Here is an 18,015-nt window from a genome sequence, read left to right on the forward strand (position 1 = left end):
ACCAATACTCAAGAAACCAGGGGCAGATCCTACTAATTTTGTTCATTTTCATCCTATTTCTGATTTACAGTTTATTTCAAAAATTTTGGAAAGGAGTGTTGCAGTTCAGATTTATGATTATCTTTCAGCTAATAATTTGTTTGAACAATTTCAGTCGGGTTTCCATCCACATCATAGTACGGAAACTGCTCTTGTCAAAATTACTATTGATCTGCTGTTGGCTGCGGATTCTGGTCAGCTGTCTATACTCATTCTTCTTGATCTGAGTGCGGCCTTTGATACGATCTCACATAACATCATTCTACACAGGCTGGTCTCAGTTGGAATTACAGGCACCCCCCTGTCTTGGTTTCGATCATATCTTTCTGGTCGCACTCAGTTCATACAACAAAAATTTTAGGGCCAAAGTTATCACTGGCGTTCCACAAGGCTCAGTTTTGGGCCCTCTTCTATTTATTATTTATGTACTGCCCCGTGGTCATATATTTAGGAAACGTGGTGTCAATTTTCACTGCTATGCCGACGACACCCAGCTCTACCTGTCTTCCGAGCACACTTCTTCACTTCCTCCGCCCTCTCAGTCCAGCTGTTTATCTGAAATTAAAAACTGGTTCTCATCTAATTTTCTCAAATTAAATTGTGGTACAACCGAAATTCTCCTTGTAGGCACCAAATCTAATTTGGCAAAATCTGATTTTTCTGTGACTATTGATCAGTCCACTGCTGGGTGTCTGGGAGTCTGGGTGTCGTCCTTGATAGCACCTTATCCTTTGAAGCTCATGTTAACTCGCTCTGCATACTTTCATTTACGTAATATTAATTGTCTTCATCCCTCTCTCACATTGAACAGCACTGCCATTCTCATTCATGCACTGGTTACATCCCGTATTTATTACTGCAATGCTCTCCTCTCTGGTCTTCCTTCCAAACTTCTTCATAAACTTCAGCTGGTCCAGAACTCAGCTGCACGAATCATTTCTAGAACCACCTCTATTGAACACATTTCACCTGTTCTTAAACATTTGCATTGGCTTCCGGTTAAGTAACGAATTGATTTCAAAATCTTGCCTCTTACCTACAAGGCCTTAAATAATCTTACTCCTTCATACCTCTCTGATCTTTTTCATATCTATACACCTACTCGTACCCTTAGATCTTCCTCGTCAACTCTTCTTGTCATACCACGTATTCACTATGATAATGTTATAATGTGGACCTCGTTTTGGAGGATTTGCAAATCATTAGTTATAATTTGGACCTCGTTTTGGAGGATTCATAACACTCAGTTATAATTTGGATCTCGTTTTGGAGGATTCGTAAAACATTAGTTATAATTTGGACCTTGTTACGAAGGATTCGTAAAATATTAGTTATAATTTGGACCTTGTTTTGGAGGATTCGTAAAACATTAGTTACACTTTGGACCTCATTTTGGAGGATTCGTAAAACATTAGTTATAATTTGGACCTCGTTCTGGAGGATCCGTAAAACATTAGTTATAATTTGGACCTCATTTTGGAGGATCCGTAAAACATTAGTTATAATTTGGACCTCATTTTGGATTCATAAAACATTAGTTATAATTTGGACCTCGTCTGGAAGTTCGTAAATCATTAGTTATAATTTGGACCTCATTTGGAGGATTCGTAAATCATTAGTTATAATTTGGACCTCGTTCTGGAGGATCCGTAAAACATTAGTTATAATTTGGACCTCATTTTGGAGGATCCGTAAAACATTAGTTATAATTTGGACCTCATTTTGGAGGATTCATAAAACATTAGTTATAATTTGGACCTCGTTTTGGAGGATTCGTAAATCATTAGTTATAATTTGGACCTCATTTTGGAGGATTCGTAAATCATTAGTTATAATTTGGACCTCATTTTGGAGGATCCGTAAAACATTAGTTATAATTTGGACCTCGTTTTTGGAGGATCTGTAAAACATTAGTTATAATTTGGACCTCATTTTTGGAGGATCTGTAAAACATTAGTTATAATTTGGACCTCATTTTGGAGGATTCGTAAAACATTAGTTATAATTTGGACCTCGTTTTGGAGGATTCGTAAATCATTAGTTATAATTTGGACCTCATTTTGGAGGATCCGTAAAACATTAGTTATAATTTGGACCTCGTTTTTGGAGGATCTGTAAAACATTAGTTATAATTTGGACCTCGTTTTTGGAGGATTCGTAAATCATTATTTATAATTTAGACCTCATTTTGGAGGATTCGTAAATCATTAGTTATAATTTGGACCTCATTTTGGAGGATTCGTAAAACATTCATTATAATTTGGACCTCGTTTTGGAGGATTCGTAACACCTCAGTTATAATTTGGACCTCGTTTTGGAGGATTCGTAAAACATTAGTTATAATTTGGACCTCGTTTTGGAGGATTCGTAAAACATTAGTTAAAATCTGAAACTCATTTTGGAGGATTCGAAACACCTCAGTTATAATTTGGACCTCGTTACAAAGGATTCATAAAACTTAAGTTATAATTTGGACCTCGTTTTGGAGGATTTGTAAAACTTTATTTATAATTTGGACCTTGTTTTGGAAGATTTGTAAAACATTCATTATAATTTGCACCTCGTTTTGGAGGATTCGTAACACCTCAGTTATAATTGAGACCTCGTTTTGGAGGATTCGTAAATCATTAGATATTATTTGGACCTCGTTTTGGAGGAGTCGTAAAACATTAGTTATAATTTGGACCTTGTTTTGGAGGATTTGTAAAACATTAGTTATAATTTGGACCTCGTTTTTGAAGGATCCGTAAAACATTAGTTGTAATTTGGACCTCGTTTTGGAGGATTCGTAAATCATTCGTTATAATTTGGACCTCGTTCTGGAGGATCCGTAAAACATTAGTTATAATTTGGACCTCATTTTGGAGGATTCGTAAAACATTAGTTATAATTTGGACCTCATTTTGGAGGATTCGTAAATCATTAGTTATAATTTGGACCTCGTTCTGGAGGATCCGTAAAACATTAGTTAAAATCTGAACCTCATTTTGGAGGATTCGTAAAACATTAGTTATAATTTGGACCTCGTTCTGGAGGATCCGTAAACATTAGTTATAATTTGGACCTCATTTTGGAGGATCCGTAAAACATTAGTTATAATTTGGACCTCATTTTGGAGGATTCGTAAAACATTAGTTATAATTTGGACCTCGTTTTGGAGGATTCGTAAATCATTAGTTATAATTTGGACCTCATTTTGGAGGATTCGTAAATCATTAGTTATAATTTGGACCTCATTTTGGAGGATCCGTAAAACATTAGTTATAATTTGGACCTCGTTTTTGGAGGATCTGTAAAACATTAGTTATAATTTGGACCTTGTTTTGGAGGATTCGTAAATCATTAGTTATAATTTGGACCTCATTTTGGAGGATTCGTAAATCATTAGTTATAATTTGGATCTCATTTTGGAGGATTCGTAAAACATTAGTTAAAATTTGAACCTCATTTTGGAGGATTCGAAACACCTCAGTTATAATTTGGACCTCGTTACAAAGGATTCGTAAAACTTAAGTTATAATTTGGACCTCGTCTTGGAGGATTCATAAACATTAGTTATAATTTGGACCTCGTTTTGGAAGATTCGTAAAACATTCATTATAATTTGGACCTCGTTTTGGAGGATTCGTAACACCTCAGTTATAATTTGGACCTCGTTTTGGAGGATTCGTAAAACATTAGTTATAATTTGGACCTCGTTTTGGAGGATTCGTAAAACATTAGTTAAAATTTGAACCTCATTTTGGAGGATTCGAAACACCTCAGTTATAATTTGGACCTCGTTACAAAGGATTCGTAAAACTTAAGTTATAATTTGGACCTCGTTTTGGAAGATTTGTAAAACTTTAGTTATAATTTGGACCTCGTTTTGGAAGATTCGTAAAACATTCATTATAATTTGCACCTCGTTTTGGAGGATTCGTAACACCTCAGTTATAATTTGGACCTCGTTTTGGAGGATTCGTAAAACATTAGTTATAATTTGGACCTCGGTTTAGAGGATTCGTAAAACATTAGTTATAATTTGGACCTCGGTTTGAGAGGGTTCAAAACACCTCAGATATAATTTGCACCATGTCTTGCAGGATTCATAAAACCTCAGTTATAATTTGGACTTCTTTTCGAAGAACTTGAAAAGATAAGTTATCTTCAGACCTCGTTTTGAAAGATATGAAAACCTTGATTATCTTCAGACTTCGTTTCAGAGGATTCGTAAAACATCTGTTATAATTTGGACCTTATTTTGTAGGATTTGTAAAACCTTAATTATCTTCATAACTCACATAGATGGATTCGAAAAACAACAGTTAACTTCAGACCTCATTTTGGAGGATACAAAACATTGATTATCTTCAGACATTGTTATGGGTGATTGTAAAACCTTGTTTGTCTTAAGACCTCGTTTTGGAGGATTCTGAATGGTTGAGTACTATTAAATTGGTTTACAGGTACTTAGTGAATAAAATGCATGTTTTTGTGCTTAAATACTGCACTGTTAAGTGTTTAGTGTTTTTCCATCAAACCTAATCATCTGATTCATTCACTATTTTCTTGATTCATTTGCAAAATTCAGCACTATTTTCTGTGGATTAAATCCAGCACTGTAATTTTAAAGCCATAAAAATCCATGAAGGAGATACAGACAGACCTCTGGAGATACCCCTGACAGTTGGTGGAAAGACATAATGTGACCCTGCTGATTGGATCAATTATCAAAATGTGAGATCTGATTGGTTAGTGAAAGATTAGCAGGATGGATATAGTCTCCGGGTGAGCGGGCGATAAAGGACTCATTCTTCACTGGCATAATGACCTTCCACAGATTGACCAATCACAACAGCTTAATCAGACATGACTCTCACCTGACTGGAGGGTGGCCTGAGTTACAGACGCTGAAAAGCCGCCCATCAACAAAATGCAAAGACAGAGAAGTCTGAAGACCAACAGTATCCTGAAGAGAGAGAGAGCACGAAACAATCATATTAGCTGGCTCTTGCCTTGAGTTCATCAGATGTTCGTCCAGTTTATTATTAGACTCCATAAAACATTCTTGAAGGTGTTTTTACAACCTGACAGTTTAAAGAGCACTGGGGGCAGACCAGGATGAATATTAATGGAACATATGGGTTACGAAAGAAAAGAAAGGGGGGAAAATGGAGGGAGAGAAAGATAGATAGAGAGAGTGATAGTCTTTGATGGCAACCGTCTCCCCACTGTCACTCCGGCAACATACATCACTGCCCTGTAATGGCAAAACACACACACACACTCACACTCAACACACATCTGCCTACATCTCTGCTGACTCGTAGCCAAAGCACGAACTGGATATAAAATTATTCACTCATCCAATGATAAAATTTCTCAGGGGTTCACTGACAAACATCCATAACAAGAGATCAACGGCTTTGAAAAGCCTTTAAGTTAATGATTTATTAAAGGGGTCATATCATACAGTTTTGTAGCATTTAATAATTTCCACTTATAGTGTAAGTCAAGTTTTTTTTTGTGCCAAATATTTTGTAATGTCATTTTTACAACCATTTTCAATTATCTCTCTGACTTTAAGTATTAAACAGGCTATTTTTGGCTACTGTTACTTTAAGACTTATATATAATCTGCCTTTTCTTATGTGAAATAAGTAACAGCGCTTTGCTGTGAGCTGCGGGTCCGTTGTGGAGACCAATTTAGTTTTTAACTGCCTAGAGCTGGGCGACATGACAATATATATCGTGGCAATTATATAAAATGTCAATCGATAGAGATTTTGCTATATCGTGTATATATCGCGATATGTAAATATCCATGTGCACTGCATATCAGTGGTCAGAGCTTCACGATACTGAGAGAATTGAAGAAACATGGACAGGGTTTTTCCGGCATTGAAAATTTCAATGACATTCATCTTGCATTTGGCGCTTCATAAATGCTAAATATGATTCTCATGTTCTCACGCGCATCTGCGTTTCACGTGAGTGTCGCGTGCGCTATCTCTGTGTTGGCAAGTCCAGTTGTCGATATATTGCGAGTCCATTCTTGAAATTTGTGGTCCAGAGACAGGAGAGCGCAGAGTGGGATCGCGCTATTCAATCTGGCTTCTCTCGATATCACGTTGCAGACCACAAAACTTTCATGACCCATTTGAATACTACTGAGTTTTGGAGGAAAGTCAGCCCGACATTCCAACCACCACTGATGTGGAAAACATTGACAACACTGTGTCATGCACCAAAATAAAGTTTTTAAACTTCACATCAAAATCTTAAATAAAATTCTGTTTAAAGATGTTTGATATTCAGAAAAAAAAGGCCATGTTTGCCTCCAAATATTCATATATTCTCTATAGAGATGACTTAAATAATTAAGAGCCTAATGAAATGTTTATTTTCCTTGGGTTTTTTATTTTATTAATTTTTTTGCTTTGAGAAGATGTTGATGTTCTTGAGAAAAGTTCATAATAATAATAATAATAATGGTCAACAACATATAAGACTGAAATGTGGCACACTGTGAAATTAAGTTTGATTTTAAACCAAGCTGAGTGTTTGTTTTTACTTTCAATATGTTTGTCAATTTGCAAATAAAGAAAAAATGATATAAGTAGTTTCATTTATAAACTATTTTAATTCACTGACTTTATGCAAAAATAGTCATTACAATATACTGTAGTTATTTCATATAAACCAATTTTTATTGATTTTCCTGAAAAATGCACTATATCATGATTTATTGTTATTGTCACGTTTATGTGTGTTTGTGTTCATGTTTTGAACAATGTTTTTGACTTCATGTCTTTTATTTTTAAATAAGTTTACTTCCTTGTCTGGTCATGTGTCTTGTTCTTATTGGTCTTTGGTTTATTAATCTTGTTATCTTGTTATCAGTTCTGTTCTGTTATTGGTCCGTATGTTATTAGTTCTGTCTTGTCATTGGATGCTTTATGTTGTTACCCTTTTGTTTGTATTTAAGCCATCATGTCAGCTATTGTCTCTTGTTATTTCATGAGACTCATGATTGTTATGAAAGCATCCGATAAGGTTTGGTGAGAAACAAACCGAAATCTAATGTATCATTTAGTGAAAATGTTCATTGACCGTTGATCTCCTGTGTGTGTTCATGATAGGGCACGAGAGCAACACCTCGCAACATTGGGGCGTTCAAGCGAAAACTCATTTTGTTTATCTAAAAACAGGTACTCCACAGCGATAGTGACAACAGAACACAACACAGCTGCACACAAAACAGAGAACAGAACTTACTAAACATGTCTGAAGAGTTTGTAGTCGAAGAATTGATGCATTTCTATGCCCAACCTTATTATTTTGAAACGGAGTACTAAGAAATCAAACAGAAACACAGAGGAAGCTGCAGGCAGCAACAGTCACACCGTGTCCTAACCTGACAGCAAACGACACTCGATAAAAGAGTTTTTGTCCTAACCAGTCCGATGTGAACTGACACTGGTCAAATAACGTTCTCATAACAGTATATCAAAGCCAGCATGTCGTGAGCCGGTTAAAAATTACTTGATTTTGACCGAGAATGTTACACATACTGAATGTTTTTGTGGAGGTCTCACTCTCTTCAGGTCTGTCCCAAATACTCACCAGTTCAGAATGGAGAAGAGGTGACAAATATTCCTGTCTACTCCATCTCATTGTTATATTGATTCTAAGGCTGGGCATAGAAATGCATCAATTCTTCGCCTACAAACTCTTCATGTTTAGTAAGTTCTGTTCTCTGGTTTGTGTGCAGCTGTGTTGTGTTTTCTGTGTTTAATATCGCTGGTGGACCCCATTGAAGCGAAACAAAACAAGTTTTCGCATGAACGCCTCACCTCGCGAGAAGCATGAACGCGCACAGGATATCAACGGTCAGTGAACATTTTCACTAAATAATACATTAGATTTCGGTTTGTTTCTCACCAAATCTTATCATATGATTTCATAACAATCACGAGTCTTATTAAATCATTTATTAGACTTCTAAATGATACTTTTGCATTCTTCTGAAGCTTGAAGAGGTGGTCACCATTAAATGCCATTGTATGACACCTCTGAGCAGCACAACATTTTTTCACAATTTCTCCCTTTGTGTTAAGAAAAAGAAAGAAAGTCATATAGGGTTATAACAACACAGGGGTGAGTAAACAATGACTGAATTTTGGGTGAACTATCCCTTTAAAGAGACTGTACCATTTTAGCATTTGTTCTACATATCGATGTAAATAAATCGTGTTAATAGTAACAATTATGCATTTAAATAAACATGTAACTATATACACAGTATATGCAATTTCAAGACATCATACTGGAATTTCTACATTTTTTAAAAAGCTTAAATGTTAGCAAAATAATGATAAAATAAACAATGTAAAATTATTATTTGCATAAGTTAGAAGTACCATAATTATCAGCATTTGCTAAAACAGATTTTATTTCATATGTTGACAAAATGGACTTTATAACAAAATATACCTAAATGAATCGGAATTGAATCTGGAAATCTGTATCAATACCCAGCCCTAAATGTTAGAGAAAGTTATTTCTCATGATATTGTCCCATTAAGATTAAGATACTGTAGAGTTAAAAATGAAAATGAATCTATAAAGTATAATAATGTGGAATAAATGGACAAAATGAGCTGGAATATCTCCACTGGCCAAATTCCTTATATTTAGACATGAAATTAAATTGATTAAAACAAAAACAAATGTAGGTAGAATCATGGACTAGACGAAAATAAGCAAACACACACACTTATGAACTCCAGCAGACAGACAGACTCAAAGTCTCAGGAGAGTCTGCGAGACTCAGTTGAGACTACATAAAATGATTGAAAACCTAATTAGCGCAGTTAGTGCAATGAGTCCAAAATAACGACATCATTTCCAAACGCTTCAGTTCAGATAGAATCTCCATCCTGCTTATCTGAGCATCACAAATGTGCATTTTAATTTCCCTGAGATGCATTAGGGGGAAATTAGAGCATCTTGGGATTTCATTAAACTCATCTTCCAAAACCCACTTCATCGATTCACACAAGTTTGAATGAATCAGTAAATTACTTAAAAGGGTAAGTAGTGTCTTCAGTCGAAGCTACTCCAGAAACACTTCAGTATTTGTTTGAGGGGAAATCGGATTATAAGGGAGTGATCGATGCCGTCGTCGTCCAGTGAGAGACACAAAGATGGGCAGGAGACGAGACGGGCCGCAGAAGGCCAAAGACCCAATCAAATAATCTATCGGCAGAGAGTAAATGGCTAATTAGTCACTTAACTGTACTGAGAACACACACTATGTAACTTTTAAAAATGTATATGCTTGTGTTAATTAAAGGAAGCATTTCTATAAAAGGGAATAGCAGATGTTCAGAAATATGCTCTAGTCAAGCTCAGGCGTTTAGAATTTATATAACTTGATTATTTACACAATGGCAATTGAAAATTAACATGTTGCCACACAGGATGGAAATTAAGAGCTAAATTTCCTCTTGCTCAGTAAGGGATTGAGAATTAGCTTACATAAGTGTCAACTTCAAGTTCATTTTGATATTTTTTACCATCTTTTGAAATGTTGACCAGGGATGCACAGATGTATCGGCCACCAATATTTATTGGCTTATTATTGACCAAATTAAAACCATCAGTCATGAGCATGCAAACACCATCATGAAAAACCAATGGTTTATTTGTAACTAATTACGTAAATTTTAGGGGTGCACCGATTTGAACATTTTTGCCCGATAACGATTTTAATAAAAATCTGTAGGCCGATACCGATATCTTGCCACTTACCTTATTTTGTCACCAGATCACTGTTTTAGTTAGGAATTATGCTTTAAAAATGTAACAATAAATAATTTCCATTGAACATGGATTGGATCTGTTAAACACATGAAAGGACAACATTTTAAAGAGAGCCACATTAAAAGATGAATAGAACATAAAAAGATTAAAAAAATAACTAAATATGATAAAAAAGGTTATTTTGTACTTCTAAAAGAAATTTGCACTTCTGTTTTTGTAGTTCATAACAACAGAACTCACATTTTACATGTATGTACGGTATATGATTGAACATGACAAATTCATACTATTGCAGTTCCATGGAAACGTCAACCACATCAATTAAAAATAAAACATTTAAACCAAACCGGCTTTTAAAATCTGTATTACAGTAGTAGTATAATAGATAATGGATAATGCCATCCAGACCGCTAGAGGGCGCCGCTTGCTCACACAGTGCTGACTGAAGTGTTTTTAATGTTTAGTAACCGCACATGGCCATATTATGATTTCAATCTTAATTCAATCATTCATGCAGCATTAATAGATATCATACCAATGTCTCAGAAGTAAAAGCCTGCTGGTTTTTAAAGTGTTTTGGATGGTTTCCCTCATCATGTAGCCTATAGGTAAGTTCCGCTTTCACCACTGTCACGTCCGTTTATGGCATTTTTTCCACATTAACGTGAGAACAAGTCTCACGGCTATTATAAAAGACTGTGGCTATTATTATTTCTGTATTGTGCAGAGTTTTTACAAAGTGTGTTACTAATTAATTATAAACAAACCATTGGTTTTTCATATCTGCATTTTCATGCTTATTACTGATATGCCGATGGTTTTAATTTGGTAAATAATTGTCCGATAAATATCGGCAGCCAATATTGGTGCATTTCTAGTAAATGTATTGTATTGTATGAAGTTTATAATCATTTTGTCTGTGTGTAATATAAGAAATACCTACCGAAATTAAACCCGAAAAAGTAAAAAATGTTGATATGCATAATTTGAATGCATAATGTTGTATCATAATAAAGTAAAATGTGAGTTATATGGTTTAGAACAGCAAAAACAAAAGTGCAAACATTTTTAATAATCACCATATTAATCACAATGTTTTCATACTGTATTTTTTATCTTTATATTGCTTTTATCTTTCATAATGGCTCTCTGAAAATTTGGGCCTGTCATGTGATCAACAGATCCAATCCATGTTTAATGGAAATTATTTTATTGTAAGAATAATAAAATAGCTTTTGTGCGTCTTTGTTCATTTTTAATGCATAATCCATAGGCAAAACAGTGATCCGATGACAAAAGAAGGTGAATACCGGCCTATAGTTTTTTGTTGAAATTGGTATCAGTTAGGAATGGGACAATACGGTTATCTCACGATTCAGTTCGATATACAAAATGAGGTAATAATGCTTAAATGACAAAATATTACAGATTTTTTTTATTTTCTGAAAAAAAATGTTTCAGCAAAATGCACATTATAATTTCTCATCAAAATAAAGTTCTTTAATGCACAATATAAATACTCAAAGTTTAAATAATAAGAGTTGTTCTATAAACAAAACAAATAGATCAAAAACAAATAAGCTTTCATATATAGTGGGCTACATTCAAGAAGATAGAACTGAACAGAATCTGCCCTGAAAAATGTGAAAGTATGTGAAAGTGTATATTTTATCTTTTAATAATTTGTTTGTCATCATTAATAGTATCAAAATTTAACTTTGCAAAAAATAATATTATATCATGAAATTGTATATACTGTATAATAACAATAATATGAGCCGTCACTGTTTGAAATAATGAATACAATTTACAAGTAATAACATCGAGTTTACATTCGTTTGTATAAGGAATGCTAAAAAGGTTACTGTCACTTTAAGAGTTCAACGAGCACCTGCGAACATTAACGAGAATCTCTCGGTTACTTCAGTGCATCCATGTTGTGTGAGATTACAGTTAACATTTATTTGTACTTTTTTATCTGACTGTAAAGAACAGAAAGGATATTAAGACACATTATTCAATGAAAGTTTGATGGACACACATTACACGGAGGAAACGATCCGCTTTAATCTCAAGCACTTTTCATCAAAACAAGACGATGTTCCAGGTATTCCAGTACTTACATTTCTAACAGATAAATTCAAGCACTTTAAGGACCTTGTGTGAACCCTGTAAACAGTGTAGAAAAAGCGCAGTAGGTGTAAAATCAAGCGATGGAGAGATTATGATGTTTGACGGGTCATTTCATTCATGATCACATGGACAGAAAACAATGTTGCAAATTTCAAAATATCGAGTTATGCCACGATATGGTTCGTAATTTTTTTGGGGTTCGTGATATATCGAAATTCGATATATCGTCCCATCCCTAGTATCAGTCCATTTTTATATCTGTGCATACATAATGTTGACCATATGGAATTTTGTGAATGAAACAAACCAATTAAATTCCATTCTAACAAGATGGAAAGCCCATATTGAGGACACAAGGAAAAACAAATGAATTGATTACCAATTAAAACAATATTCACACGAAAAGATGTTTTGTTTGAAACATTTTGAACACTTAATACCTGGAGTATTTCTTAATAAACTACCAGTTTTTCATTTTAGAAGCTGTCCCGGGGTCATAGCAAAAATGGCAAAAATCTATTTAAAAAAAGAAGTGAAATTACTGAAAATGCACCCCTATTTTAATAGTGATATTGTGATTTCCACACACACACACACACACACACACACACACGGTGATCATTTTGCAGTACAGATCCATCACCCCAAGTGGACATTGTGTGATGTTAAACGGGTCATGGCAGCAATTCTACTTACATGCTCCCGGAGCACTTTTTGGAGGAAAATGGGATTATAAGGGAATGATCGATGCCACGGTCGTCCAGAGAGAGACTGAGCTGGGCAGGGGACGAGAGGGGCCGCGGAGGGCCAAAGACCCGATCAAATAATCTATCAGCAGAGAGTAAATGGCCAATTAGACATTGAGAACAAACACTTGTTTTTATATCATTGTGGCCTAGTATGAGTTATTTCTTTATCAGCATTTTGATCATTATATTTGCTATCAGCTAACCCTCATAGAAACCCTTATGTATTTTAATTAAGACATAATTTTGTTGCTTTGTGGCTTTTTTCATCTTTGTGATGACTAGGTATGTCCCCTTTGGTCTAAAACACATAATGCAAAACCATAAATCATTCTATAGACGGAATGTAACCAAATATTTAAGATCAGGAGTGCTACCAAATGTAAGAATTGGTCATTTAAAAATCCCATATTTGGGGTGACGTGTCCCCCTTGACGGCTATATGGTGCTTACAGCCCCTCTGATCTATATAATCTCATCTATAAACATTGTAAATGGGCTATAGTGTCATAATAACACGTTTTCTCAAATAAACTATATTGAAAACCACATACAACATGATCGTTAGGCGGAAGGAATGATGTTAAACGAGTCGTGGCTGTTTTACTTACATTGTCCCGGGGCAGGTCCGGTTCTGTTCGGTTCTTTCGCTTCAGTCCGGGTTACCGAGGGGTGCTGTAACAGAACCACAAACTTAGTCAAGAACACAACACGAACCCTCTCTCTCTCTCTCTCTCTCTCTCTCTCACTCTCTCTCTCTTTCTCTCTCTCTCTCGGCCGGGACGGCAGGATGATTTATCGGGCTCCTCCGTGCGTCACCGTAAATCGATAAAGCAAACCGGCGGGACTCTCATCCAATCAGCGCGACACACTCGAGCGCATATTTCACCTGTGAGTCTCGCGCTCAGGTGTAAAATACTCCGCGTTCTAATAAACGCAATGTATGCGCGAGAACCGCTCTAATATTTTCTTACACCGCAAGATAAAAAGACTGAATTAGACGGATTAAATCTTTAGAAATAAAACGATTTAAACGAGGTCAAAATTCACCCCTCGCATACAAAGAATTAAATAAATATTAAATATGTATAGAGAAATCCATATTTTCGAATGTAGAATAGATAAACGACACAGGTAAACACGGGATGTATGCCAAAATCTAGTGAGCTGCCTAGCTAGGCAGCGGCACATTTTGGGCAGCCACTTTTTTAGGCGTCACGCTCGTTTTGCGCCTTCGAAACGTGAAATGCCTAAAATGCTTCCTAGGTAGGGCACCTCTAAATAAACCTCACATGCGTCAATAAGTGCAGATTAAACAATAAAGACACAACCCCCACCGCCGCGTTGCGTTATGAAGACGCGTTCCGTCTCTGCTATATACTCCAACTGTTTTCAACGCGGAGTTCAGCGCGTGTTGAACGTTTCCGTGTTTTTCATGTGAACGGAAACACCCGCGCTGATCTACAGTCGGTCAGGCTCCACCTACGGAAAACTCCGAGCGGAGCTACGCAACAAACCTCATCCTGCCTCAACCACACCTTAAATCCAATCAAAAGCGTTTGACACGCGTTCACTTCTCTCGTGTCACAAACAGTTTCACCACAAATACTTTCAAACCAAACAGCTATTAATCCAGGTGCTTCTTTCCAAAATAAAATTCATACAGGTCTTTCAAAGATTATTGTGAATATGCTGCATACTTATTTTCCATTTTCTGTTCTTTCCTAAATGTATTATTTTAAATTCTATTTTATTGCACAGTTCTGTTTAATTCTACTCTATTCTATTCTACACAATTCTGATCTATTCTATTAGTTCTATTCTAGTACACAGTTATGTTCTCTTCTAACCATTATACAGTTCTATTCTATTGCACAGTTCTGTTTAATTCTACTCTATATTATTACACACAGTTCATATCTATTAAATTACAGTTCTATTCTATTGCACAGTTCTGTTTAATTCTACTCTATTCTATTCTACAGAGTTCTGATCTATTCTATTACAGTTCTATTCTAGTACACAGTTATGTTCTCTTCTAACCATTATACAGTTCTATTCTAGTTGCACAGTTCTGTTTAATTCTACTCTATATTATTCTACACAGTTCTTATCTATTCTATTACAGTTCTATTCTAGTACACAGTTATGTTCTCTTCTAACCATTATACAGTTCTATTCTATTGCACAGTTCTGTTTAATTCTACTCTATATTATTCTACACAGTTCTTATCTATTCTATTACAGTTCTATTCTAGTACACAGTTATGTTCTCTTCTAATCATTATACAGTTCTATTTTATTGCACAGTTCTGTTTAATTCTACTCTATATTATTCCACACAGTTATTATCTAATCTATTACAGTTCTACTTTATTGCACAGTTCTGTTTAATTCTACTCTATTCTATTCTACACAGTTCTGATCTATTCTATTACAGTTCTATTCTAGTACACAGTTATGTTCTCTTCTAACCATTATACAGTTCTATTCTATTGCACAGTTCTGTTTAATTCTACTCTATATTATTCTACACAGTTCTTATCTATTCTATTACAGTTCTATTCTAGTACACAGTTATGTTCTCTTCTAATCATTATACAGTTCTATTTTATTGCACAGTTCTGTTTAATTCTACTCTATATTATTCCACACAGTTATTATCTAATCTATTACAGTTCTACTTTATTGCACAGTTCTGTTTAATTCTACTCTATTCTATTCTACACAGTTCTGATCTATTCTATTACAGTTCTATTCTAGTACAGTTATGTTATCTTCTAATCATTATACAGTTCTATTCAGTTGTACAGTTCTGTTTAATTCTACTCTATTTTATTCTACACAGTTCTTATCTATTCTATTACAGTTCTATTCTAGTACACAGTTATGTTCACTTCTAACCATTATACAGTTCTATTCTATTGCACAGTTCTTTTTAATTCTACTCTATTCTATTTTACACAATTCTGATCTATTATATTACAGTTCTATTCTAGTACACAGTTATGTTCTCTTCTAACCATTATACAGTTCTATTCTAGTACACAGTTCTGTTTAATTCTACTCTATTCTATACAGTTCTGATCTATTATATAAAATTTCTATTCTAGTACACAGTTATGTTCTCTTCTAATCATTATACAGTTCTATTCTATTGCACAGTTCTGTTTAATTCCAATCTATTCTATTCTACACAGTTCAGATCTATTATATTACATCTCTATTCTAGTACACAGTTATGTTCTCTTCTAACCATTATACAGTTCTATTCTATTGCACAGTTCTGTTTTATTCTACTCTATTCTATTCTACACAGTTTTGATCTATTGTATTACATTTCTATTCTAGGACACAGTTATGTTCTCTTCTAATCATTATACAGTTCTATTCTGTTGCACAGTTCTTTTTAATTCTACTCTATATTATTCCACACAGTTCTTATCTATTCTATTACAGTTCTATTCTATTGCTGTCACAGTGTGTCACTGTTATGTTTTCAAGCACTCTTATTTTGATATAGTTTTTTGTCTTATTTCATCAGTTTGCCTTAAACTCCGTTTCCTATGTTGCACTGCCCTCATCAATGCCATCTGTTCCCATCTTCATCACCTGTTCTCCATTCCCTCATCAGCACCTGTTTGTATAAATACAAAGCAATAGTTTTGTTCCCACATTGGCAGATCTTGTTTGTTGTTGCATGTGTTAATGTTACCACAGACGACTGTTATGTTTTGTAGCCTTCTTCTTCATCATATTCTCTGTATTCTCGTCTTCTTTGTAGATTAATTAAAAGCTGCACTTAGATCCTGCTCTCTCGCCTCATCTCTACAAAAAGTGACAGAAGAACTGACCCAATGTGGATATAGCGACTGTCAGAATTCTTCCCTCAGCTCCGCCTGCCTTCGTTGAGCCTCCCTCTACTCCGACCTCTAAGTTTCCACCTCCTGCGACCAGGCCTCCCGACCCGATCCCTGCCCAGAGGCCGCCTCCCAGGCCTCCTGACCCTGTCCCTGCTCTGTGGCTGCCTCCCAGGCCTCCTGATCATCCCCAGACTCCTCCCTGACCACCGGATCGTCCGCCAATTCCTCCTGGACCCCATAATCATTCCCTGGATCCTTCCTTCATCTGCGTCTTCCTGCCCTCTTCCGTCTGTGGGCACCAGGAATCGCCCTTTGGCAGGTGAGGGGGGACGGGGAGGGGGGTGGTGGGGTTCTATCACAGTGTGTCACTGTTATGTTTTCAAGGACTCTTATTTTGATAGTTTTTTGTCTTATGTCATCTGTTTGCTATAAAATCTGTTTCCCATGTTGCACTGCCATCTGTTCCCCATCTTCATCACCTGTTCTCCACTCCCTCATCAGCACCTGTTTGTATAAATACCCTCTAGTTTTTTCCCCAGTTCTGCTATATTCTAATAATTATACAGTTCTATACTATTGCATTGTTCTGTTTAATTCTACTCTATTCTATTCCACACAGTTCTGATCTATTATATTACAGTTATATTCTAGTACACAGATCTGTTATAATCTAATCATTATCAGAATCAGAATCAGCTTTATTGACAAGTATGCTTACCAAGGAATTTGTCTTGGTGACAGGAGCTTCCAGTGTACAACAATACAAAAACAATACAAAAACAGCATACAGTTCTATTAAACTGCACAGTTCTGTTTAATTCTATTATATTCTGCTCAACACAGTTCTGATCTATTATATTACAATTCTATTCTACTACACAGATCTGTTATAATCTAACCATTATACAGTTATATTAAACTGCACAGTTCTGTTTAATTCTATTCTATTCAACACAGTTCTGATCTATTATATTACAATTCTATTCTAGTACACAATTCTGCTCCATTCTAATCATTACACATTTCTATTCTATTACACAGCTCTGTTTAATTCACCTCCATTACACACAGTTCTAATCTATTCTATTACATTTCTATTCTATTACACAGTTCTGTTTAATTATAATCTATTCTATACCAAGCAGTTCTGATTTATTCTATTCCATTTCTATTCCATTACACAGTTCTGTTCTATTCTAATCATTATACAGTTCTATTTTATAGCACAGTTCTGTTTAATTCTACTCTATTCTATTTGACACAATTCTGTTCTATTTAAATCATTATACAGTTCTGTTCTAATCTATTCATGTGTTTCATGTGTAAACTAAATATGTTGGTCATTTAATTTCAAACAGGATATTTACATATTGTCAAGTAGTTTTATACATGTGTTATTGTAGAGTAAGGACTGTCATAAGAAT

The 18,015-nt window shown here is 35.1% G+C and overlaps 1 protein-coding gene across 1 annotated transcript in view; it reads right to left on the bottom strand.

The window, feature by feature from the left end:
- The window catches only part of LOC127422594 (interleukin-1 receptor accessory protein-like), a 35,983-nt gene extending 21,810 nt beyond the window's left edge, over nt 1–14,173 (bottom strand). The window contains exons 1-3 of the mRNA XM_051666254.1: nt 13,340–14,173; nt 12,679–12,810; nt 4,902–4,990 (exon numbers count right to left, since the gene is read on the bottom strand). Coding sequence (XP_051522214.1) covers nt 4,902–4,990; nt 12,679–12,680 — 91 coding nt within the window. The 5' untranslated portion in view covers nt 12,681–12,810; nt 13,340–14,173. The remainder of the gene's footprint in view (nt 1–4,901; nt 4,991–12,678; nt 12,811–13,339) is intronic.
- Between the last annotated feature and the right edge of the window lie 3,842 nt (nt 14,174–18,015).

Source organism: Myxocyprinus asiaticus, chromosome 31 (assembly GCF_019703515.2).
Source record: "Myxocyprinus asiaticus isolate MX2 ecotype Aquarium Trade chromosome 31, UBuf_Myxa_2, whole genome shotgun sequence".
Lineage (NCBI taxonomy): Eukaryota > Metazoa > Chordata > Actinopteri > Cypriniformes > Catostomidae > Myxocyprinus > Myxocyprinus asiaticus.